This window comes from Sinohyriopsis cumingii, chromosome 5, assembly GCF_028554795.1.
Source record: "Sinohyriopsis cumingii isolate HCF-2022 chromosome 5, ASM2855479v2, whole genome shotgun sequence".
NCBI classification, from domain to species: domain Eukaryota; kingdom Metazoa; phylum Mollusca; class Bivalvia; order Unionida; family Unionidae; genus Sinohyriopsis; species Sinohyriopsis cumingii.
Genome location: NC_142965.1, coordinates 119,717,246 through 119,742,439, shown reverse-complemented (window position 1 = coordinate 119,742,439; position 25,194 = coordinate 119,717,246). Strand labels below are relative to the sequence as shown.

General features: G+C 34.9%; 1 protein-coding gene across 6 annotated transcripts in view; it reads left to right on the top strand.

Moving 5' to 3' along the window:
• Positions 1–25,194, top strand: part of LOC149800067 (beta-arrestin-2-like) — a 247,941-nt gene that overhangs the window by 178,593 nt on the left and 44,154 nt on the right. For 5 of the 6 annotated variants that reach the window (XM_089959623.1, XM_089959621.1, XM_089959624.1 and 2 more), the window contains 4 exons: positions 4,792–4,864; positions 9,113–9,136; positions 13,592–13,738; positions 19,117–19,203. In XM_089959623.1, coding sequence (XP_089815749.1) covers positions 4,792–4,864; positions 9,113–9,136; positions 13,592–13,738; positions 19,117–19,203 — 331 coding nt within the window. The remainder of the gene's footprint in view (positions 1–4,791; positions 4,865–9,112; positions 9,137–13,591; positions 13,739–19,116; positions 19,204–25,194) is intronic. The other variant, XM_089959622.1, reaches the window with a different exon arrangement.

The following is a 25,194-nucleotide window of genomic DNA, read 5'->3' as shown; positions in this document are numbered from 1 at the left end:
TGTTTTCACTACTTACAAGGCATGACATTGTTCTTATCAGTACAGATATACATGAGAACCATTGATTTTATTACATCATCATAGGTTGTTATATCTGTACAGTTTTTATTTGAATCAAATCATTAATAATTTACTCTGCTGACAAGTACTCTAAAATAAAAAAATGCAAAATTAAAGGAAGTGATAAACATAAAATCAGATTGTATTTTGTGACACAAAGCAAAAAATAATGAGATGATAGCCAAAATGAAAGGAACACAGACTGCAAACAAAATGAATTCGTAGTATATATTTTAAATGCAGATTTGGTCAAATTGCCTGTTTCAGGGTCTGTATCAAAATGCTTTCGTATAAATTTATCCCTGATCAACAAATTCTTGAGAATCCTATCTGTTCATCCAGCTGTCCATTCATCAGTTTGGTTCCCTCAAGATAACTTTACTGGGAATTGTTGGATTTTAACCAAATATGGTATGCTACCTTCTCCCTCCTTTTTCAGAGGAGTTATGGTCCCTGATTACCTATCTCCCAAACTTTGATTCCACAGCTTAACTTTATCAAGGATTGGTTGACTTCAGATTTGGCAAGCTTCTCTGTATTGATGTGACCTTGTCTTGAATGAATTGAATTTCCAGTTTCCAGTATTCCACGACATCATTTACACAAGTTGTGCCCCCTGAGTTCCCTCCCTACTGACTGGTTTCCACAACATAACTTCACAAAGGTTTGTTGGATTTAAACTAAATCAAATTTCGCATTCAGATGCTTTACTTCATTATATTCAGGTTAGAAAATAAGCTCCGCTGCCTCTAATATCCAGCAACCCCGGAGAAAATGATGATTACTGTTTAGACAAAGGGAAGAATCACTTAAAATTACTTCCCCTTGCTACTGTTGGTTGGTGACACCGATCAGTCAGTCAGTTACTGTGGTGGATCAACTTCATCCTGCACTGCCTATTCAAATCCTTCAAGATCTTTATCAATAAATGTGGTGTAATATTGTTTTTAAGGTTTCTGCAAAGGATCAGTAACTGTACTTGTGGTTTTCAGTGGATAGTTTTTCATAGGTTTGAGGACTTTGTTTTTTTGACCTGGTAAGTTACATGCACTATCAGTACCATACATGTGAGGGTAATATTTTGTACTGAAAACATGATTGAATTTGATTTGTGTTATTGTGGGTAATATTATTTATTTGTGTGTTATTTCTACTTTTTTTGTCCATTGTCTTTTTAGAATATTATGGTGGCTTAATCTTCAAATTTGCAAGTAGTTGAACATTAGGCAAGGACAATCATATCACATGCCTGACTTGTCCCAGCGTACATCAGCAGCTTCTTGTAGTGTTTGTAGTTCCTGGTCAGAGAGAACATGGTTTTCAGTCCTGAAGAATTCTTTAAGGCAAGAGACAGAAAGTCAAAGTCAAAATTATCCATAGTGTGACCTTTTTAAGCTCCACCTGACATACCTTCTGTTGTGAGAATAGTGGGGGACATTTCAAATGTAATCCAAAGATTTCTTGGAAAAAAACCATTAGGTACCATCAAATCTGAACAGCTAAAGACATCTTCTGAATCCTTCATTCTTTGCTACCTTATCATACTGTTTGAATTTGCTGAGAGCTGGTTCTCCTGATATTTGACAACCTAGTGAAGATTAGTCCCCCAACTTGCTTGATCAAGGTCTTAGGCCTGTAAGACAGGGAGCATGGAGTATGAAATTTATCTGGTTGATTTTTCTTACCAGTCATCACCTCGTACTGCCATTCTGGCAGGCTAGGCATTCCAGATCAGATATCAGTTCTTTTATTTGATGGAGATTACTTGCCTGGTCACATTACTAGTGATGGTAAGGGTTAGAGTTTTTTTTCTTTGTCTCAATCAACCATAGAGGGGAAAGACAAGATATTTGTCTTTCTGGGATTGCTGGATCCATGAGGTAGTGAGACTTATTTCCTGATTTTAACAGGATTGGGTAAGAACCATTGCTAAATTATTTAGCTTGATATTATCGGGACCTTTAATGAGTTCAGCTTCTAGCATTGCGCAGCATCATATGCAAGATTTATACCCCTTGATTGCCTGTCCTTCTGACTCTTGGTTTTTCGGTGTTACTTTACTGCAGAATTGTTGAATTTCAAACTTTATGCTGATTATACCTTAAATTAATTTATTTCCAGCATTCTTCTTTATCATTGAATGATCTGTGGTCCTTGATTGGTCGTTCGACTATATAAGATATTGCTAAGCAGATTTATGGTCCCCCATGATGCATGCAGCATTAATGGCTGTGTATATTGAATGATGCTTAGATGCTAACTCATTACTGTGGCATACTAATAAGTTGGGGTATACTTTAATCTTGATTTCTGTAGTGTGTATATTGTGATATGTTAACAGGTTCTTTAGTCTTGTAATTGTTATTTGATCAGTTGAGCAAGCATTGGAGTTAGTATTACACGAGACAAACAGAAATGAAAAAGAGGTGGAAGTGAATGAGTCTGAGTAAGTTGTCCTAAAGTACCCCCATCCTCGAAGCCAGTGTTGTAATAATAGAATAGATGAAAATCAAAAATGTCTTTTTAAAAATACCTGGCTATATTCTGCTGCATTTTTATGGAGCTCTCTATAGTTCAAAAACTAGATGTGGAGCTCTGGTTAGTCCAAAATTGAGATGTAGCACTCTCGTTTGTTCAGAGATGACACATAGAAGTCACTAATTTCATGCGGCAATGTCATCAGCAATTTTGCTTTGTCTTTTGTTAAAAAAGTTCTTCATTTGAACATGAACTCCACAAACAGATCATGACTTTTGTGTTTGATTTTGACATGGTCAGTTTCCCAAATAAGAATAATTTTAAATGTTTAGAGTTGAAAGCCAACAAAGAAAATTACAACACTGGTATATATATATATATATATATATATATATACACACACACACACACAGATACATAATCCTAATGCACCATTGTATGCAAGAGTTGTATATCACTTGTATTTTGATTTCTTAGCATTATTATATCAGTATATCTACACAGAAATCCTGAACCAATCTGTGCATACATTTGTTATGGCAAATACAGATACTTGATTAAATCATAAATGCAGTAAAAGATGATCCAATCTATTGTTACTTTGCCATCCCTTTTTTTATACACCTGCCAAAAGGTCTGTCCATCGATACACCAGTCTGTATAGCCACCCATTTATTGTTTCTTTTCTGAACAATACCTCTAATTTTACATGAGCAACCGTCAACAGACTTTTTGGGAAGATTTGCACCTGGGGCAAGGAATTATTTGGGAATCAAATAGTGAAAGGTCAATGTCACAGACTGAAACTTAAAAAATAATGTCTGCACAATGACATTAGTTCTTGATCATATATTTTGGCCAAAGTTTGTGGATGGCTTACACATTTGGGTAAGAAAGATATTGATTTTGGTATCAAAGGTTAAGGACAATGTGATTACAAAAGAAAAGTGGTCTTATGTTGGTTTAGTTCTTCTGGGCTATGCAAGATCCTATTTATGGTTAGACGGTCAAAGTTCAGGATCATTGTGACTCCATCAAAACTGGATTACTAGTGTGCACAAAGACTTTTGCTCTACTAAGTTCCATTAACAAACTTTGAGGAGGATTTGCACTTAACGTTGGAATAAAACTTATTGATTTTGTTGTACAAAAAGTTAGAGTCAGGCCACAATAAACTGTTTATGAAATAATGGTCTATAAAAAGTATGTTTACTTATAGTCCATATACCTTGAGGAAATCTTGTTGAAGGCTTCCATATGTAAAAAATAAGTATATTGAGCTGTAATCTAGAAAAGGTCAAGGTCAGTTGTCAAGGTTACTGTGAAAAGGCCTGCCTCAAGTTTTAATGAGTTCTCACAAATTCTGGAAAGAAATGTGTTCTCTTTGTCTTTTAGGCAAGGAAGGACTATTGATAGTTGGGTTAAATGATAGTGAATAATGTCAGTAGTTAACCATACATTCCAATTGCTACATTGTAGGCTGTTTAAAAGGGGCAAGCACATAATGTGTCATTCATGATACTTTTGTTTGTTTCTGTCTAGTGTGAAACTTGTTAAAACAGTGATTTTAATTTTTGAAAGAATATTTTGAAATAAAAAATGTTCAGTATACTTGGTAATTTTCCAGTGAATATCACTGATTATATGAAAATTGTTTCAGTTGTTTGATGGAGATTTTTACCATTGGTAATAATTGGATGCTTTTGAGAAATGGATTTATCAAAATAAAGTATGGTTTTCAGCAGTATGAAACTGCTAGACTTCTGTTAACCATTTGAAAAATGATTTAAAAAAATAAGTGAAAGAAAAGCTACAGAGCCGTCAGATGAGTTGTCTTGTATTTTTGTCGATAATGTAAAGTCAGTTGCAGTTCTACTGTGTTGTAATTTTTTTAATTATGAGCACATTTTATAAATTATAGGCATATATTCACATATGTCTTTTTTTCTAGTACTTGCTTAACTTATTTTTAAGCTTTCACCTGATAGATTTTCTTATTATCATATATACTATCATACAAGTCGTCCAACTGCAGACAGCGTAGACCATGATCTGACATAACAATGCTTTGGCAGATTAGAGTCTATATTCATTCTACTGTTTGCTCCTCACAAAATCATTGAGCCAGATCTGCTGATGTTTTATGCAATGCAGATCTGGGTCTGCAGTTTTGCTGTTGGACTCAACTTACTAGTGATTATATATGGTATCTTACTTCACTGTTTTATTTTTGCCTGCATCTTTTCCACACAGTGCGCCAGTTTGCTGACATATGTTTATTTTCCACTGCCCAATACAAGTGCACAGTAGCAGAAATGGAAAGCGAGTAAGTCAAAATTCTTTTATTGTGCTAAGCATAAAACTTATGGATTAAAAACGAGTTCATAGATTCTAATTTGTGCTATCTAGCACAAACCGTTCACACTAAGTATGTTGGATAATGACATTTAAAAACCATTTCCCTATTGGGATGCTTTATTAAAGCAAACGCAGATACCAGATAAATGTGACTAGACTATGTTTTGAAGGGGAAAAATGTGTTTACTTCTGAGTTTTTTTTTTATACCTCCATTAGATGATAGACACATATAACAATTTGGCAATGATGGCAGCAAGAGTGGCAGCAGCAGTGCTAAGAATTTGATGCCATTTTTTATTGCATGAGATACAGGCTGGGCAAAGTGCTCTATTGTTCTGTTTTGTGCTGAAGGGGTGACATTATAAAAGAGGAAACACTGGACCATAATGTGTGGTATGGGTAGCTTTTTTAAGAGAAGACCAATTGTTCCACATCATGCAGAAGGGGTGGCTTTATAAAAGAGGACCCACAACCATATTGTGCAGAAAGGGTAGCTTTATAAAGGATGACTCATTCAATCATATTGTGCAAAAAAGGGTGGCTTTATAATGAGGGATCCTGGACCCACTGTACTACATTGTGCAGAAGGGATGTTATAATAAAGGAGGGACCGCTTTACCATATTGTGCAAAAAGGTACAGCCTTAAAATGGAGGGACCATTGTTCTATATTGATTCGTGTACAGTTGTTGACAGAATTGCATTTTTTTTAATGAATATTTCTATCACTTAAGGATAGTTTATTTATTTACATTCTCAGTAAGAAGGACAAACTTATAAAGTAATTATCCATTGGAATCCACCTGCATATGATACAAACCAAATCCACATCATAGCAGCTTACCTGGCCATAATTCCATGTATGCATACAATATGGCCTTGTGTCTGCCATACATCCATCAGAAATTGCTTTTTGGTACTGCTTCTGAAAAACACAGGACAAATTTCAATTGAATTTGACAATAGAAAATCCTGTTATGAAAGACATTCAAGTTTGTACAAATGAATGATGCAAATCTGGCAACAAACTTCCTGCCATTACTATAAAAAAAATTTAAAAAATTCATCAAAGCATTAACGAAGGATCTTGGCATAAAAGGGCCATTTGGTTGGTACCAATTTTGTCTTGGCATAAAAAGGCCATTTGGTCTGTACCAATTTTGTCTTGGCATAAAAAGGCTATTTGGTCTGTACCAATTTTGTCTTGGCATAAAAAGGCCATTTGGTCTGTACCAATTTTGTCTTGGCATAAAAAGGCCATTTGGTCTGTACCAATTTTGTCTTGGCATAAAAAGGTCATTTGGTCTGTACCAATTTTGTCTTGGCATAAAAAAGGCCATTTGGTCTGTACCAATTTTGTCTTGGCATAAAAAGGCCATTTGGTCTGTACCAATTTTGTCTTGGCATAAAAAGGCCATTTGGTCTGTACCAATTTTGTCTTGGCATAAAAAGGCCATTTGGTCTGTACCAATTTTGTCCTTCTGCCATCAAATACAGCGCACTCACCTTATAACCCTCTGCTATATAATCAGTGATCAATAAAAATCTACCCCACAAACGAACTCAGATCTCATTTCAGTATAAAAAAAGAAAACAAAACAAAATAAGATTTTAAATGATTTGTGAAATAATGCATGTATTTTCAGTACGGAAATTCATGTCTGTTGGTCAATCATTACAAAAGTGAGAGTCTTCTTAGTGATATGTCTGGCATACCAACATCAAAATGCTAAATACCACCGATGACTAGCAATATATAATCTGTGTTATGAACCAGTGTGATTAATATGCTACTGTTCTAAACTAAACATGACCATTTAGTTGTCCTACTTTTTTTCTCTTTCTATATTTATATGCCCTCCATACAGTGAAGCATGTTATGTTTTACCTTATAATCTGTCAATATGTATGTCAGTTACCAATTTTGCTTCCATACAATAACTTGAGTTGTCCATCATGTCCAGTTATAAATATTGGATGGCTTGCCCTTGGGATAAGGAAGAACTCTATCAAATTTCAGGGTTAAAAAAAAACTCAAAGTCAGAATCACTGTGACTGAAAGAAGTAAAAGGCTTTCACACCATAACTCAAGTTCTCCACCTTCAGCAGTTACCAAACTTTGTGGATAGCTTCCCTTGAGTTTCAGAAGAGTCCTGTTAATTGGCTGTAAAAGGTCAGGGTCACTGTGACTGAAAGAAGAAAATTATTTTCACACAATAATATTAATTCTATGTCAGAAACTTGGACAAAGCTTTGTGAATGGCTTGCATGTAGAGTGAGGAATATGCCTTTAGAGTTTTGGGTCAAAAGGTCAGTGGTCAAGGTTATATTGCCTGAAAGAAGAAAAATGGTTTCTGCACAGAAATTTAAGTTAACTGCTGTACATACAGATCTATTAAACACAGAGAGGGCATATAATGTGTTATTCATGGGAGTTTTGATTTTAGTTGTTTATCAAGTGAAGAACACAGTACAATAACTACCCTTAATACATGGTACATAAAATGGCAAGGAAGGATATCATGGTTGCTTGTTACAGTAGAGATATTGCCATTTTTATTATCTTCAGTCAAACCTGAAATTTCAGGATCAAAATAGCTATGAAGCTATTGGTGGTAACTATTTTAAATTTGTGCTAAATTTTAAAAGTTTTCAATGAAAGGTTAGACCTTCAGTTTCTGTCTTATGAGTTTAGATTACTTCCAAATTATAGGTAAGTAGCAAGAGTAGAATTGCAACAGGTGATACAAGTTCTAGGTCTGGAAAATCAGCTTTAATTTTGGAGAGAAAAAATTGAACATGATAACAGTTTTACTATAATCATCCAAATATTGTTTTTGCATTCACCTTCATATGCATGATGTTGGGCCTCGCTTTAAGGTAGATACTTTGAAAGTTGAAAGATATATTGCCATTGCTTAGTATGAATTTAAAAAAAAATTCAAACCAGTGTTCTCCATAATGTATGTATAATGATGTACCTTTTGGTGTGTGTTACCCCAACTTGAAAAGTGAGTGTGAATGATGGAATGTGATCAACTGGACAGAGAGCATTCTGGCATATAAGCCTTTCAGTATTGGACAGAGAGCATTCTGGCATATAAGCCTTTCAGTATTGGACAGAGAACATTCTGGCATATTAGCCTTTCAGTATTGGACAGAGAGCATTCTGGCATATAAGCCTTTCATTATTGGGCAAATGATGCTGATATGCCATGAATTGTAGATGAAGGTACAAAAACTTAAGAAACCATGAAACAGTATTAATCAAATTCGTCGGAAGAAATTTCTAGAGAAAGCACCCTTTTGACCCAGAGTTCTTCTTGATGAATTACTACTAGATTTCGCTGCTAGCTGTTCTTGCATTTTGGCTATTAGGCAAACCTTAGCCAGATGAGCAATCTCAGGATCACATGTTTCAGTAGCCAGTAGCAACCTGTAGAATCTGAGCCTGAGGGTTTTCAGTAGCATTGCATCTTTTGATTTTAGTTTGACTGGTCATAGTCCAAAAGAATTTTATGGATGGTCATTTATTATCTGTCATCCATCCATCTGTTAGCACAAGTTTTGTTATTACTACTCCTCCTAAACTATTTGAAGAATTGCCTTAAAACTTTACTCACATCAGCCCCATCTGGGAATATTGTTCCTTTTGTCACTCTTTCAAATACACTGTTGTATATTCAGTGATGAAATGTGATGGATAAATTGATTGTGTTTAGATACTACTTACCAGTGGCAAAAGCAGGTCACAATGATATACTTTTTTGAGATTTTAGCAAGTTTCTGAGTTAAACCTCACTTTGTAGATGCTTTTGCCTGCACAGTCATGAAACCTAATTAAGGGTCTTCATTTTAAGGGCTAATATTCACCAAGAAGAAAAATCTTAGTGACCAACTTTTTTGATCACGTTGTTATATGTTTGGAATATACCCTAGCAGTGAAGTGAAGCATAGCAATTATCTGACATTTTCTTATCAGGCTCTGCATGCAGCTTAAAGAAATGATTGCTAACAAGGCCAGAAACTATCCATTAATTATGTTCACCAATTTCTTTTATTCCATTTCCATCAAACATTTTGTTGTGTGCAAGTTCACATTTATTTCCGGTGTTCTAGGTCTTTTTTTCTTCTCATGTGTTTCATGGTTACATCAAACCACAAATTGCAAGTTTCCGTAAAGGTCTTTTTGCTTAAGTGAAAATATATACTACAGGTACAACCAACGCCGAGAAAAAAGGTAATTTTTTAACAAAATCACATACCTATTGATATTGATACCCACACAAAATATATATGAATCGGCTGTATCAACCATCCATGCATCGCCATCCATACATCATGCACCTTCCCACGTAGTTTTGTCTCATTACAACTACATACAGACTTTCTTAACCTACTCACTATCCGTCCCAGAGAATGTCCAAAGTACTACAGCAACAACTACTATTGCTACTCCTACAGCTTTTTATTTTTATTATCAGAGCCATGTGCTGTAGTTCAGTCATTTTTTAATCATCAAAATCATCTGCCAGTGATGCCAGTAATCTAAATACGTATTTTGCTTTCCTTTTATCTCTTTATTACTTTTTCCAATTTTTACGACTTGAATCCCATGCCATGTTTACTCAGCAAAACCCAACCATTATATACCCACCTACCTATGCATGCACAAATGTAGATAAAATTTAGCTGCTTGTCATAACTTATAATCATGTTCGAACTCATGGTGAAAGCTAGTTTCAGATTTAGTTTAATGCTGAAGAAACACACATGTAAAGACAGAGACCTAAAATACATAAATTTTCTTTTGTTTGTTTGGTGTTTTTAGGTACAGCAATACATGATTGTTATGGTGTTTTATAGTAGAGCAATATATAATGGCTATGGTGTTTTATAGTACAGAAATACATGATGGTTATGGTGTTTCATAGTAGAGCAATACATAATGGCTATGGTGCTTTATAGTCCAGCAATACATGATGGTTATGGTGTTTCATAGTATACAATGCATGGTGGTTATGGCATTTCATAGTACGCAATACATGATGGTTATGGTCTTTCATAGTACATAATGCATGATGGTTATGGTGTTTTATAGTACATAATGCATGATGGTTATGGTGTTTATAGTACAGCAGAACATGATGGTAATGATGTTTTATAGTACAGCAGAACATGATGGTAATGGTGTTTTAAAGTGCAGCAATACACAAATGTTATGAATATCCTCCAAAGGGTTTTTCCCAGGGCCACTACATGGAAGCTGTCACAGGTTGGTCCAATAGGATTTGAACCTGCATCCTTCTGGTTGTGAGTCGAGCATTCTAGCTATTCAGCCACCATCTTCTGAAATGCTTCAGGACAGTCAAAAACTTTCATAATTTTGAGCTCTACTGGTCATAGACCAAAAGAATTTTATGGATGGTCATTTATTATCTGTCATCCATCCATCTGTTAGGATACGTTTGTTATCACTACTCCACCTAAACTACTTCAAGGATTGCCATGAAATTCTTAACATATATTTATCCCACTGTATAATTGGTCCTAAATGAAACTGGTGTCAGTATCATGTCTAATATGACCACCATGGCAATCAGCTTGAAAATCCTGTTATCACTACTAAGGCATCAAATATGGCCATTTCAGTGATCCTCTTCCAAATTTTACTGTTACTTCTAAATGGGAGCCGGGTGTCGTACATCTACATGAGTTTTCACTTAGAGATTTCTTATGATGCCTAACTGGTTCTAAATGAAGATGATGCCAGTCTGATGTTCAGATATGGCCATCATGACAGCCATCTTGAAATTCTTGTTATTGCTACCCCTAGATGTAAAGTCATATTGACTTAGACAGCCACTTTAGAGTCTTTCTGGAAAATGTGGTATTAGTTATGCCTCCAAAATTTATGGTAATATCAACACAGGGTTTTCACTTAAGGACTTCTTATCATATTTAGTTGGTTCCAAATGCAAATGGTCCCAGTCTTAATATCAGATAAGGATGCCATGATGACCACCAAGAAAATCTTGTTACAGCTAATGATAAATGGGTAGTCGTCATATTGGCATGGGGTTTTCACCAAAATGTACCTTTTCTTGAATTAAAAATGTGCAGATTTTACATCCAGTATGCTCACTGCTGCAGCTGATTTGAAAACGGTTTTGCTCAAAGATGTCAGAGATGATTTCAAAACTCTGCATTCACATCTTGAATTCCAGATATTCTTTTGTTATAAAAGAGCATCCATTGTATCATGGAAGTTCAGTTTGGCTTCAGCTTGATAAATCATGGATCCATTTGCCATTAAACTACATACTAGGTAGTTGGCAGATAGGCAGTGGCATGTTCCAAATGATTCATGGGCCTAGAGGTCAAAGGTCAAGATCACTGGAGTTAGCAGTTGTCATTCTGAGTTTCATATGACAAATGACAAGTACACCTTCCTCAGATTTCATGCACCCAATTTTTATCAGTTTAATAGTTGTATTTTGTTGCAGTAGAGGAAGGGCAGTATACCATTGAGTCTGTGATTGATCAAAGGTCATGGTCACTTGATGTGAAATTGTATTCATTTTATTTTTGTGCAACAGCTAAATTTAGTTGCAAGTGTTTGTGTGTGTTTGAGTGGGGGAGAGCCAGTGTTCTAATGGCTACTTTTGACTTCATGTTTGTAAAATTGAAGTTATAATGGACAAAAAACAACAATGCTCTTTTCTTGTAATGCCATTTCTTGTAATGGTTTCAAAGTCAGCCGGATTTGTGTTCTGGTGAGTTCCATCCAGTTTATATAAAAAAATGTATCATGCAGAATTATTGAGTTTATTGATATTGAACCATAACACTATGTTTATGGCTCTTTGAATGAAACAAATACCACTTACCGATCATTGCTTAGTTGATAAAAGAGCAATATAAAAAGTGTTAAATAAGCATAGGAAAGTGCATGTTGCCAGGTGAAAGATTAATACAAATTTATTTATTTTAAATTAGGTTTTATAATGACAAAGAATTGAACAATATTTCAGTATACATTTAATACATGTCTGTGTTGTATTAATGTTGTATTTTTTGATGTTCATCATGTGATATGTTGTACTGAGGTCAGACTGACTAAAGTCTTTGAGATGTTGATTCAGTAGGCATCAAATGGCCTATCTTACTACCATACATACTCAGTTATAAGTCATCAAGCACCAAAGATCCTGATCTTCCATAGTACAATGCACCTGCTGACCACAGCATATGTGTTATTTATTCTACTCATTATTCTTAGTAATCTGCACCAATCCAGATCTTTTTGCACATTATAAGGCAGCAGATCTGGGTCTGTGCTGTTTACAGTTGGACTTGACTTATAATTGAGTATCAAAGGTAGTTTCTGTTATTTTGCCACCCCCTCCTTGCAGCATAATTTATATAACTCTGAAATAATTTGTTAGATCCTCCTGTTGAGTTTTAATAGTGTGCTTTATTTCTAGCACCTGATCACCACCCCTGATTGTGACTGATTAGATGGAAAAGGAGACTAAACATTTGTGGTTTTCTTTGATGTACAGTGTACAATGAAGCATCTGTCAAGCAAGTACTTTCAGTGATGCTGAATTGAATAAAGCCTGTTTATTCTAGGCTTGGACTGATCTGTATAAAAATGGAAGAAAGTTCTAATCATAATTAGAGGCTATGTTTCAGAAAACTGTTTAAATGAAATTTTCTGGAATTGTAGATGGCAATTCTTTATGAACTGTTTAGGGAAAAATGGCCAGACTACTTGGTTTCCTTTGAACGCCTGCTTGTGCAAGTAGAAAATGTGAAATAAATTAACCTGATCTAAATAAAAGTATGCAAATGGATATTGCTGCAGTAAATATTTTAAAGGAAATCTTTTGTTTTTATCTGTCTTCATGTATAACAAAATTCAGAAGTACAGTACACTGTACCTACTTTGTTTTTCGTTTTTATTGTCTCTATAAAAGTTACTGGGATACAAGGAAATAAAAGGTAATATTAATGTGAATTTCGTCCAGTATTTCCTTATTATAACACCATCCATGGGAGCATGCAGTATGCATCCATGTAGTGAAATTATGTTATAATGACGTACATTGATACAGTACTTCCTCGTTTTAGTGTTCTCCTCGAGAGCCATGGAGTATTTTGTATTATCATGAGATTGTGTTATAATGAAGTACTCAATACAATCCCTCCTCATAATAATGCCATTCATGAGACCCATTGAGAACATTACCTAATAGTGAGGTCACCTTATAGAGAGGTGTATTATTCTACTGAATAATAAATTGTGTTCCATGGCCATATCTGCCTTATTACAGGAACCATGTTATAATGAAGGGTGTTATAGTGAGGGGGGTGTAATTGCACATTTCTATCAAAGAAGTTTTGTCATATGCAAAATCTGTCACATTTATTATTTGTTAATGTGCTTTGTTTAGAAATGTCATTTACCATATGTACTCACTTATAAATTGAGTCAAGCTGCAGAAATCTTGATCTACCTTAGCATAATGTACCTGTAGATCAGGGTCTGTTTTCTTTGTTCTACTCCTAAAAAAACGTTATAGACCCAGATCTGCTGGTTCAACAGCAGATCTAGACCTGTGCAGTTTGCAATTGGATAAGTCTTATAAGCAAGTATAAATGGTAGGAATTTTCTTCTCATTTTTTGCAGAGAGGGCTTTCCCATCCAGCCTAGTCAGACAGGGTTTTGTAAGGTGTACCACCTGACCCCACTTCTTGCCAACAACAGAGACAAAAGGGGGCTGGCCCTTGATGGCAAATTGAAGCATGAAGACACAAATTTGGCATCTTCAACAATGTAAGTGTAAGGGTCAGACTGGTTCTAAGGGCCCATTCTTTCTATTACATGCAGAATTTCTACTTCATATTGCTTCTTTAAGACTTTACTGTGAACTTTGTGGGATCAGTCTAAGACATTTAACACCAGGATGTATGAAATGATTCAAAAACATTTTTATGTATAACTGCTCAGATTTTGCAGTCAAATAAAGAATATGAAATGCAAAATTTTCTTTAATTGCAGTCAAAGCATTCTTAAACTTACGCAAAACTTGCATCTTTTTTTGATAGCATATAAAAGTTTGTCACCAAGGAAATTCCCAGTTCTTGTTACTTTGTCTGGAAAGCAAATCAGGATCTTTTTTATTTAGCATATAAAAGTTTGTTGCCAAGGAAACTACTTTGGAAAATAAATATACCTGTACATGTTCAGTATTCTTTGCTTTTTAATGTCCTCACTGATAGTGCATGGTAGGTATCTTGATTAATATGTCCATCAATAGGAGCGAAATAAATCCATTGCTTGGGAGTTTACGATGATACAAAATTAATTCCAGGCAACCATTTTTCTCCAATGTGAAATGCTTGTCAAGCACCCAAAAGTATTTTTAACAAATTATAATTTTTAACATTATAATGGAATTTATGTAATTTCCAGCAACAAACTTAATCCCTGAATTATCTCATAATTCCATAGTTGTGTGCTGGTTGATTGCCAACTTAAAAGAGGACACACCTGTCCTCGTGTGTCAGTGTTACAACTGTGGTCATAAACTAAGTAAGAGAAAGAAGCAAAACCAATAAGTTTTGTAAAACTTAGCAGATAATTTAATCACCAAAATTATAAATGAAAATGTGAGAGGAACATTCAGCGTTATGAAATGAATCCAAAATAAACTTGAAAAAGTTAATTGAAAGTACAGAAGAATGAATTAAATTTTCAATCCAGAAATGTACTGGTCCACCAAGAATCGTGACACTGTCAAAATGGTGTTTTCCAGAACTCCTTTGAATAATTCACAATAGTTCCAAAATAATATTATTGTCTAATTGAGCATTTATTATGTCTACTGAACAGTCCAAACAAATATATTTTCTCTCAAATAATATAAGTACATCATAAAATATGTCTGCAGACTTGATGTTACAACAGGAACACAAGAAATAAGATTGACTCCAAAATAGAAATGAAATTTAATTGCAGTTTTCTTATTTACACTTTCCGTTCCAATTACATTTCACAACAAACTCCCTCATGACAAATTACTCAATAAATATTTCAAAATCGATGTTCATGTGACCTAGCCTTTTCAATGGGAAATTACTTTATTCTTTGAGAACCATTCAAACCCCACCAGCCAATGAGAAATTAACCCAAAGTTGTCAAGTCTTATTATAAGTAATTGTCAACACATACGATGATCTTGCAGTACTCTCGACACTTATTGCCTGTGATTTTGCAGTTCTCTTGACACTTAATGCCTATGATCTTGCAGTACTCTTGACATACCTGATGGCTGTGATCTTGCAGTACTCTTGACATCCATGATGCCTATGATCATGTAGTACTCGTTACATAATGCCTATGATCATGTTATACTCGTTACATAATGCCTATGATCATGTAGTACTCTTGACATAATGCCTGTGATCATGTTATACTCGTTACATAATGCCTATGATCATGTAGTACTCTTAACACTTAATGCCTGTCATCTTGTAGTACTCCTGACATACCTGATGCCTATCATCTTGTAGTACTCTTCCTGATTGATCTGTTGAAGAAACGTTTACTCTCTGTAGAGCACCTGACAGTTGCTTCTGTTGTCTACAGGAATATGTCAAGATTTAACAATTGGACCAATCACAAAAGTTGTTGTTATAACTACACCTCTTGACTTTTAATAACATTAGCATGAGCGTTTCACATCTTGTGTTGTCTGGTTGGTCCTAAACACAAATGGTGCTGATCTGATATCCACCATTACAGCCCTTATTGAAAATGTTGTTATCGCCTCTCCTCTTGAATGGAATGTCAGGTTAACATATGGTTTTTGTAAGAGGATCTTAAATAAAAATGGTTCTTCTCACAATATGGCTGCCACAGGGCAATCTTGAAAATCGAATCAGTACTCCTCCCAAGTGGATTATCATATCAATATGGAGTTTTCAAAAAAAGACTTTTTGTGATGTCTAGTTTTTTCTAAATTAAATGATGCACAGCTGGCTTTCAGTATGGCTACCATGGCAACCATATTAAAAATCTTCTTCTTGCTAATTTTGCAGAATGGGAAGTCATATCAGCATGGCGTTTTTACCAGAATTCTTATGATGTCTGGTTGGTCCTACATAAAAGTGGTGCCACCCAGAAATTCAGTATGGCAACCACAACTGGCATTTTGAAAATCCTGATATCCTACTCATCCCGAATGGATGGTTGTATCAACATGTGGTTTTTGACTGAAAGACTTTTTATGATGTCAGGTTGGTCTTAAAGGAAAAAAGTTCCATTTGATGTTCAATATGGCCACCATTGCAGCTGTCTTGAAATATTGTTATGCCCACTCCTCCTGAATGGAAAGTCATATCAACATTGTGTTTTCACCAGAATTCTTATGATGTCTAGATGGTTGTAAATGATAATAGAATTGCTTAGACATCAGTTATGGCCACCTTGGCTGGCATATTGAAAATCTTGTTATCACAGTTCCACCTGAATGGCTTGTTACATCAGTATAGGGCTTTCGCTGAAGGATGTCTTGTGATGTCTAGTTGGTCTTAAATAAAAATTATGCTGATCTGACGTCCAATATTGTGGCCATATAAGCCATCTTGAAAATCTTGTTATTACTACTCCTGAACTGAGAGTCATATCTGCATGGGGTTTTCACTGGAAGATTTCTTATAGTTCTAGTTGGTTTAAAATAGAATTGTTATCAGTTTGATATCCAATAAGGCCACCACAGCAGCCATGTTTGAAAATCTATCCCTGTTTCTTCTACATGGACTGTCATATCAACATTGTGTTTTCTGTCAGTCAGTTTGACTACCATTGCAGCCATCTTGAAAATCTTGTTATTGATGCTCATTAATGGAAAATCATATCAACATGGGGTTTTCACCTCTTGAGTAATTGTAACATCTGGTTGCTGATCAGACCTCTGATATGACTGCTACATTGAATTTATTGTAAATGTTGTGATTAATTCTTCTGATTGAGTGCAAATATCAAATTGGATTTTCACTTTTTTTTAAAATTGCTATCTTACACCCAGTATTGCTGTCACAGTGGCTCATTTGAAAATCATTGCACTCAAGAATATCAGAGATTGTTTCAGCACTCAGCCGTTGAAAAGAAGAAATTTTCTTATGTTGAATTTTGGGAAGTCATTTGATGCAGCAGAGAATCAGTCCCCTCTAGGGACTCTTGTGAAGCAACATGTGACAGTCAGGAGTGAAACAGCCAAGAGTAGTAGTGTTCACCAGATCAGATCATTTTCAATTTGGATAATTTGAAACCTACACACTTATATAGGTTTGCAGTCCAAAAATAGACAATTTCTTTGTTACATTTATTTATTCAGAATAAATTCAATATAAAATGAATGTATTGATAAACAAAAATACAATTGACCTAGACATGTTCTTTTTTTGTATCAAGGATCATCACAGATCATATAGCAAAATATCACACAGTACCAGTCTCAACAAGGAACTTCACTTTGGCACGGTTTTGTAAATATTCAGTAATTTGTATATTTTATTAATTTAGAGTGACACTCAGAATCAGTAACAAATTGACTAAATAATATTTATTACTGAATTAAAATAAATACTTAAGCCTTGGAGTGAATTCCAGGGAAATAACCCTATAACTTAGTTGTTAGAATACAGTCATGCAGTCAATGATAACCTTGATGAAAAAAAATGTATATTCTTCCAAAGGATAAACATGTGCATATGTGTTTGATTTAAATTTTTAACATAGCTGTACAAAATTTCCAGTCATATCGCTACGATGTCTGCAGTGTTGCAGTTTAAAGAGATCTCTAGCACTGAGGCATCATACTGCAGACATGTAGCATGATGTCCCACCCAGTCACATTATCCTGACACCAGGCCAAAAATGAGTCCTAACACTAACCTCTTAATGCTGAGCTCCAAGTGAGGCAGCTGTTAGTACCATTTTTATAAGTCTTTGGTATGACTCGGCCAGGGTTCAAACCCACAACCTTCTGCATCCAAGGCAGACGCTCTAACCACTAGGCCACCAGAGTGGTCTGGATAAACATTTAATTTTATACCTGTTTTCCTCATCTGTCTCTCAAACGAATTATTGTAGGATTCACCTACTAACGTTTGAACATACACACTGGAAATTCTCTACTCACCTAGAATTGCCACTCTCCAACTGCATCACAATATAGGTCATGTGCAAATCAGCAGGGCTGGGATCATTGACTGCCTGGCAGGGGCTCAAATAGGGAAGAAGTCAGTTATTTCATTTCATTAAACAAAGATTATTATCTTGTCATATACATAAAGAAAAATTATAAATACGTTATTATTATTGTATATTTAACCATCAAATAAATGGTAATTAGAATAGTGTCTTGTATATGATTTTATCGCTCTCTCTCTCTCTAACCTAGTAATAACCAGCAACAAAAGAGGTGTCAGAATGAAACTACGGTACATGATCATGTTCTCAAAATTGAATACACAAATGGATCTCCTGAAATCAAAGCAACTAATTTTGAAGATTCAGTGTATCTGGCAGCTAAATATGATCATGAAAAAAGAGTAAATCAGATATTACTTTTAGTCAGTGAAATATGTGCTTTGAATTCCTTTTAATAGCTGACTTTTGTGTTTAATAATTAAAAGATTGTGATGAACATAACACATTTAATTATCAAAGTTTATGCACAACATATTGATTGAGTGGAAAGTTAACAAGGCCTGTCATCACAGCATAACAATTGCTGCAAATGTAATCTACCATCTGTTGAGTCCAACTCGTTTTGTTTTGTGGGTTTAATGCCATTTTGTTTCATCACAGGATAGGCTGTACATTGTGGCCAGAATATTTGGTGAGGGAAGAACCACCGACCTACAGTAAGTTACTGGCTAGCTTTCTTATATACTCACATAGGCCGAGTTGAGACTTGACCCCACATGGACAGAGGGGAGATGTCATTGATCTGTAATGGAAAGCGCCTCTGACCATATGGCCACACGGGGTCTCTGTGTCCAACTGAACACAACACAGATCCTGATTTGCCAGGATAACCCAGTATATACAGTACAAAAATGTTCATGGATATTCCGTTTGGTATTTTTTTTAAAACTTTATTCACTTCTTGATGCAGTTCTCCCATTTCTTTTCATTTCCAGAGTTACAGATAACAGTCAGAAAGAAAACTTGGGTATTGTTGTATCATACAAAGTGAAAGTACGACTTATATTAGGATTTGGCTCAGGGTAAGTGCACATGACAATTTCAACTTTATAATCACCAGTTACCATATATACTCGCTTATAATGATTTTGTCATGGTATAAACTTGTCAGTGTCCAAATCACACAGCAAATAGTGTCTGAAGGGGGTGTTATGTAGCTGTGTCAGTACCTGACAGTTTATACCATGATAAACTCAGAAAAAAAGCTTTAAACTATTAAAATTGACATTCCTTATAATTGTATTAAGTTTTCTTTTTTTTTAGTTGGCTTTTTTTTAAAGATGTTGCTTATAAGTTTTAAAGCCTTATTTAAGCATGTCAGGGCTTCTTCTACGTTGCTATTTTTGGAAAAGGGGATTCTCCATCATCAGCTTGATAGCTATGTCAGTTCCACCAGTAGTAGATGATATAAGGATTTTAACATTCCACAGCATGGTCTTAATATTTTATCTAAATTGGCATGTGTTCTGATGTTCAAAGCAAAATGTGTGGTATTTTGTTGGAGATACAAATGACTCTTGGATTTGATTCTTTCTTACACAAGTACAATGTGACTTGGTAATATTATTATTGTCTGGACTCGTGAGCAACCAATTTCTTTTTTAAAAATCCATTTTCATGTTCATTAACAGGTTAGGCTACATAATGAAATTAAGACTATCGGTCATGGTTATAGTAATGGGGGCCCAAGAGTCGGATGAAGTAAGACATGGGGATAGGTGAGATCTCTTTCTGACCCACCCTTATCCCACATTGTAACTGTCAGGGTTAGCATCTTACATTGTAGGACTATGGATCCATTTGTTGTAAAGTTAATGTTTGAACCCCCTCTCCCCATTCCAATCCCATTATCCATTTATCTATTGTTGTAATTTCATTTGTAACCGGCTGCAGTGAAAGTCCAAGATCTGGCATAACAGGCCTGCCATTATTTTTCTCTAGATTTTTATCAAATCTAGTCAAAGAAAGAATGTTATTTAATAGAAAATAGACATGTTATTTGATTCCATCAAAATTAATTTATTCAATTTTCAGAATACTCTATCAAAGCTTAAACATGTCTATCTCATTTTAGAGGCATGCAATGTGTAAGCCATCCATTTCCATGTTTATATTAGTTACTTTGCACATGACTCGATTTATGGAAGTAGTTCTCCGTACAGTTTATACAGAAATAAACACACAGCTTGGCCTGATCACATGGTATCTACTGACCAGTGGAAATCTTCACAACAGTTACCACTTAATGCAAGTGCAATTATGTCAAGTTAAACTCCAAACGACAAAGATCCTGATCTGCCATAGCATGATGCTCCTGCAGACCCGAGTTTGTTTGTTCAATTAATCCTGTCAAACAGCACAAGCCCAGATCTGCCAATGCATGATGCGACAGCAGATCTAGTTTGCAGTTGGACTTGTCTTATCACTGAATATACATAAACAAAATTGATATTGTTATACAGTAAAAACTGCTATGAGTGACCTCTGCTATGAGCGACCACTTGTCATTTCTGACCACAATCGTAATGCATGGATCGATTTTATTATTTAAACGCTCTGTTATAAGCAACCACCTGCTGAACACAACCAGCGACCATGATGTCTTGGCAAAATATGCATTTCATCACTGCTATGAACGACTGCAATGCAAAAAACAACGATAAACTCCACTGACCTTTATTTAATCACCATAAAAATGACTGCTCATACCATTCTAAATTGAAGGGAGAAAAAAATAAAAAAATAGGCTGGCTACTGATGTCTGAATTTTTTAGCTATGCATATAGTATTTTATAGTTTCTGTCCTAAACCTAGTCTGGTTCACTTCTTCGTATGCTCCCTGCGTTGTTCTCTACTATTGTATGGGGTGAGCAATGCAGGGAGCATAAAAAGCAGGGAACCAGACTAATTATTCCTGCACTTAGCCTGCTTCCTGGCCTTATAGAAGGACCCGGCATCCCAATCAACAACCTTTTTGCGAGAACAGACAGACACCACTGACCTATGTGTAATCAGTTGTTACAACAACCGCTTGATTAATAATGATTGTTCTGATCAAAAACAAACAAAAAAGGAATATTTAAATAAAAAGGATTGTTGCTACCGGTGATAGATGCTACAGTCCATAAACCAGGCTAATGTACATATACAAATTGCCGTTATAGTGCCAAAGTTGACGTAATGGTCACTTATATTGTTTGTTTATAGAGTTAATCCGTATTGCTGGGGGTGAATAAGGTCATTGTCTATTAAACCAGCAAGAGAGAATAGTTTGGGGGATTCGATTGATAGTGTTCAAGACTTGAGATGTTTGTTTTATTTCCCCTTGATGTTAAGTGATTATGTCCCAGTTACAAAGCTGTCATCTAATCAAGCTGGTGTGGCCAGGTTACACACTTTGCTTATCAAGTTAATCCCTGTATGTCATCTTTGACTGAAGCCATTGACTTTTGTCTCTGAGTAAATGCTTGTGTTTCTGGATGAGATTGTTTCTTTTTACTTCAGTAATTGTTAGATATGTAATGCAGATTATAAATTTTTCATATTTTCCCACGCCCAGTCAAAATCGTCTTTACGTTCAATATTACAATTGAGCACTAATAACTTTAACACCTAGAACCTTAATAACAATGGACAAACCTCCAACTAAAAAAGAGACAAATTTTAAGGCTGGAGAAAATAATTACTGTAACTGAAAGAAGTGAAAAATAGCAGACCACTTGCCAAATAGCAGTTTAAACATTGGTAAAACAAATTTAGGTTGTTGTAAAGGAAAACGAGTAATTCAGAAACAATTTCATATGCTAAAATATGTGATTTTCAAATGTAAATGTGATTTCATGTTTAATGATAGAAGTATATCTCTATTGCTATATAATTTTATTTTAGATGAATGCATACAATATTTTAGCAAGAACTATTAATAAAGATTAGAATATATGTACAGTGATTGTGATTATTTTTCTTCAAATTATTCTGAAACTGGACCTTGGAAACTGGTCTATTTGTACACATCTGCTATGAGAGACCACCTGTCTTGAGAGACCGCTTTTTTGTTGGCAGAAGGGGTGGTCTCTCATATGATTTTCACATAATTATTTTCTCAATATTTGTCAGATTGAAGTTAAATCAAAGTCATGTTTCCAACCCTTTCCCACATTATAGTTAAAATTTCATGAACCAAAATGGCCATAGGTCATAATGAAATTGTACCTCAAACAAAATTTTGTCACTTTGATTCAGACCAGTATGGGCTGTAAGGCATCAGAGTGACACATAGTTTATCTTTAGTAAATCCACTCAGACAATTTGAAAACCTATGCAGCTAGTATTGACATATTGCATCTACCATCCTTTATCTAAACTTGTTTGGAAATACAGAATTTATTCAGCATACATGATGATAATACTGTACTCCCACATTACAATGCTGTCCATGGGGCCGTAAGGATACTGCCTTATAGTGTAACAGCTAATACAGTACTCACCATAATGCTGTCTACGGGGGCCGTAAGGATACTGCCTTATAGTGTAACAGCTTTATGATGAAATCCATGACATACCCATCATATAACAGCAAAAGTGTTTTAATACAGTGCCATATTGTAACAGTGCTTTATAAAAAAGAAACAAAATGTCCAGATTACATCTCATTGGTCCAAAAGTGTGAAAAGCTTGGCTAATTAGTATATAGATAATAGATAAACCATATGTACTCACTTATAGGTCTTCAAACTGAAAAACAATACAGATCCTGATCTGCCATAGCATAATGCTCAAACAAATTGGGGTCTGTTTGTTTTATTACTCCTAACAAAATGCACAGACCAAGATTTGCCATCACACAATGTGTCAGCAGACCTGAGTCTGTGCAGTTTGTACTTTGACTTGTCTTATAAGCAAGTATATATGTTATTAATATGTGGTATATTAGGTTGCCTATTATGATAGTCATTTTCACCACTCTGGTAGCCTGGTGGTTAGAGTGTTCGCCTTGGATGCAGGAGGTCATGGGTTCAATCCCCAGCAGTCATACCAAAACTTATAAAAATGGTACTAACAGCTGCCTCACTTGGCACTCAGCATTAAGAGGTTAGTGTTCGGTAAAATCCCATACTGAGAAATATCTCTTTGAAGATTACTAATAAATCTAACTACTGCACAATTTCAGAAAACCCAGAATTGCAAAATAGGGCTGTTTACAATCTAAAATCATGTACTGCCAGTATGACCTTGTAAAAACCAATTATTTTAATCACGAATACAAAAAAATAGAAAGTTGTTTACTTGTCTCAGTGATTTCTGAATCAGGGTCAAAAACTAAGTCAAAAATAGAAACTGTGCTTCTGTTATTAAGTGTTCATGAAAAGAGTCAGGTCAAACTGAATTTTCAGGAAAATATCAAATTCTTAATAAAACAAAATTACTTTACTTGACATATAATGAAATTAAAAAATAAAAAGTTTTTAAAACTTACAAACAAACAAATAAATTAAATCAAATATAAATCAGATCAAATATATATAACAGTACTTACTAGACAGATGTCACAAAAATTGTACAATATGGAACTCATTGGACAGGCAGCAAAAATGTGCGATATGGTACTCATTAGACAGATGTCTGCAAAAATGTATGACATGGTATTCATTGGACAGATAGATGTCAGCAAAAATGTACAGTATGGTATTCGTTGAACAGATGTCAACAAAAATGTACAGTATGGTATTCATTGGACAGATAGATGTCAGCAAAAATGTACAGTATGGTATTCATTGAACAGATGTCAACAAAAATGTACAATATGGTATTCATTGGACAGATAGATGTCAGCAAAAATGTACAATATGGTATTGGACAGATGTCAACAAAAATATACAATATGGTATTCATTAGAGCAGAGGTGGGCAAACTTTTCAGTGCAAGTGCTGCATACACAAATTTACACCTTGTCGCAGGCTGCATAGTTCATTAAGTAAGATAATTAATATTTGAAATAGCCAAGAAAAACGTTTTTCTAAATAACATCTAATTTTCAGTTGTTAATATGTTGTTAATATTTGAAAACTTAAACTTCAAAAGAAGCACATTTATTTGATAAACAGAGTAACATAAAATGAGTCAGTGCAAATTATGACTTGTTCCTAGGCCGCATGAAAACCCTTCGCGGGCCGCATGCGGCCTGCGGGCCGTGGTTTGCCCACCTCTGCATTAGATGTCAACAAAAATGTACAATATGGTACTTATTGGACAGATAGATGTCAGCAAAAATGTACAATATGGTATTCATTGGACAGATGTCAGCAGAAATGTACAATATGGAACTCATTGGACAGATATCAGCAAAATTTTACGGTATGGTACACATTGGACAGATACATGCTTGCCTAAATTGCCCATTATGATAAGAAATGCCAATTTGTAAAAATATAATTTTTTGGTGAATGTCAGTGGTTACATGTTACCAAATATTTTAATTCGCCAGGGCTTATTGTATCATGTATCAAGTGTATAAATGATATTACCTATTGTCATATCTATATTTTGACTGGAAGAGAATTAAAGCAGATGGGCTGATATTGATCAAACTAGGTCAGTCCCATTATCCATATCACATCATGAATTATTAGATGGACGTGTCATAAATTAATTGAAATTTGTTTGGAGAGAAAATTATTTATTTTTCTGTTTTCTTATCATTTTTCACCCATTTAAATGAGTATAATTTCATTAGGTGATGACAAGTATTGTGCTTTAGCACTGCACACAGACCTTGAACATTTACGTGGGCATTTGGAAAAAAGATGGTTCTGTTAAGCAAAAAAAACTTTTACCCTTCTGTTCATGCACAAGCAAAGTAACCAATGGAAAATGATGTTTCTATGTTTCTAACACAACTAGCCATTAGGGTAATGGAAAATCTCTTGGAAGTCGATGTATTAGGATTTATTCAGAAATAGCCCCCAAAATGTGTTTCCTACTCACATTTCAGGTGAAAACAACAAAAACCTCCA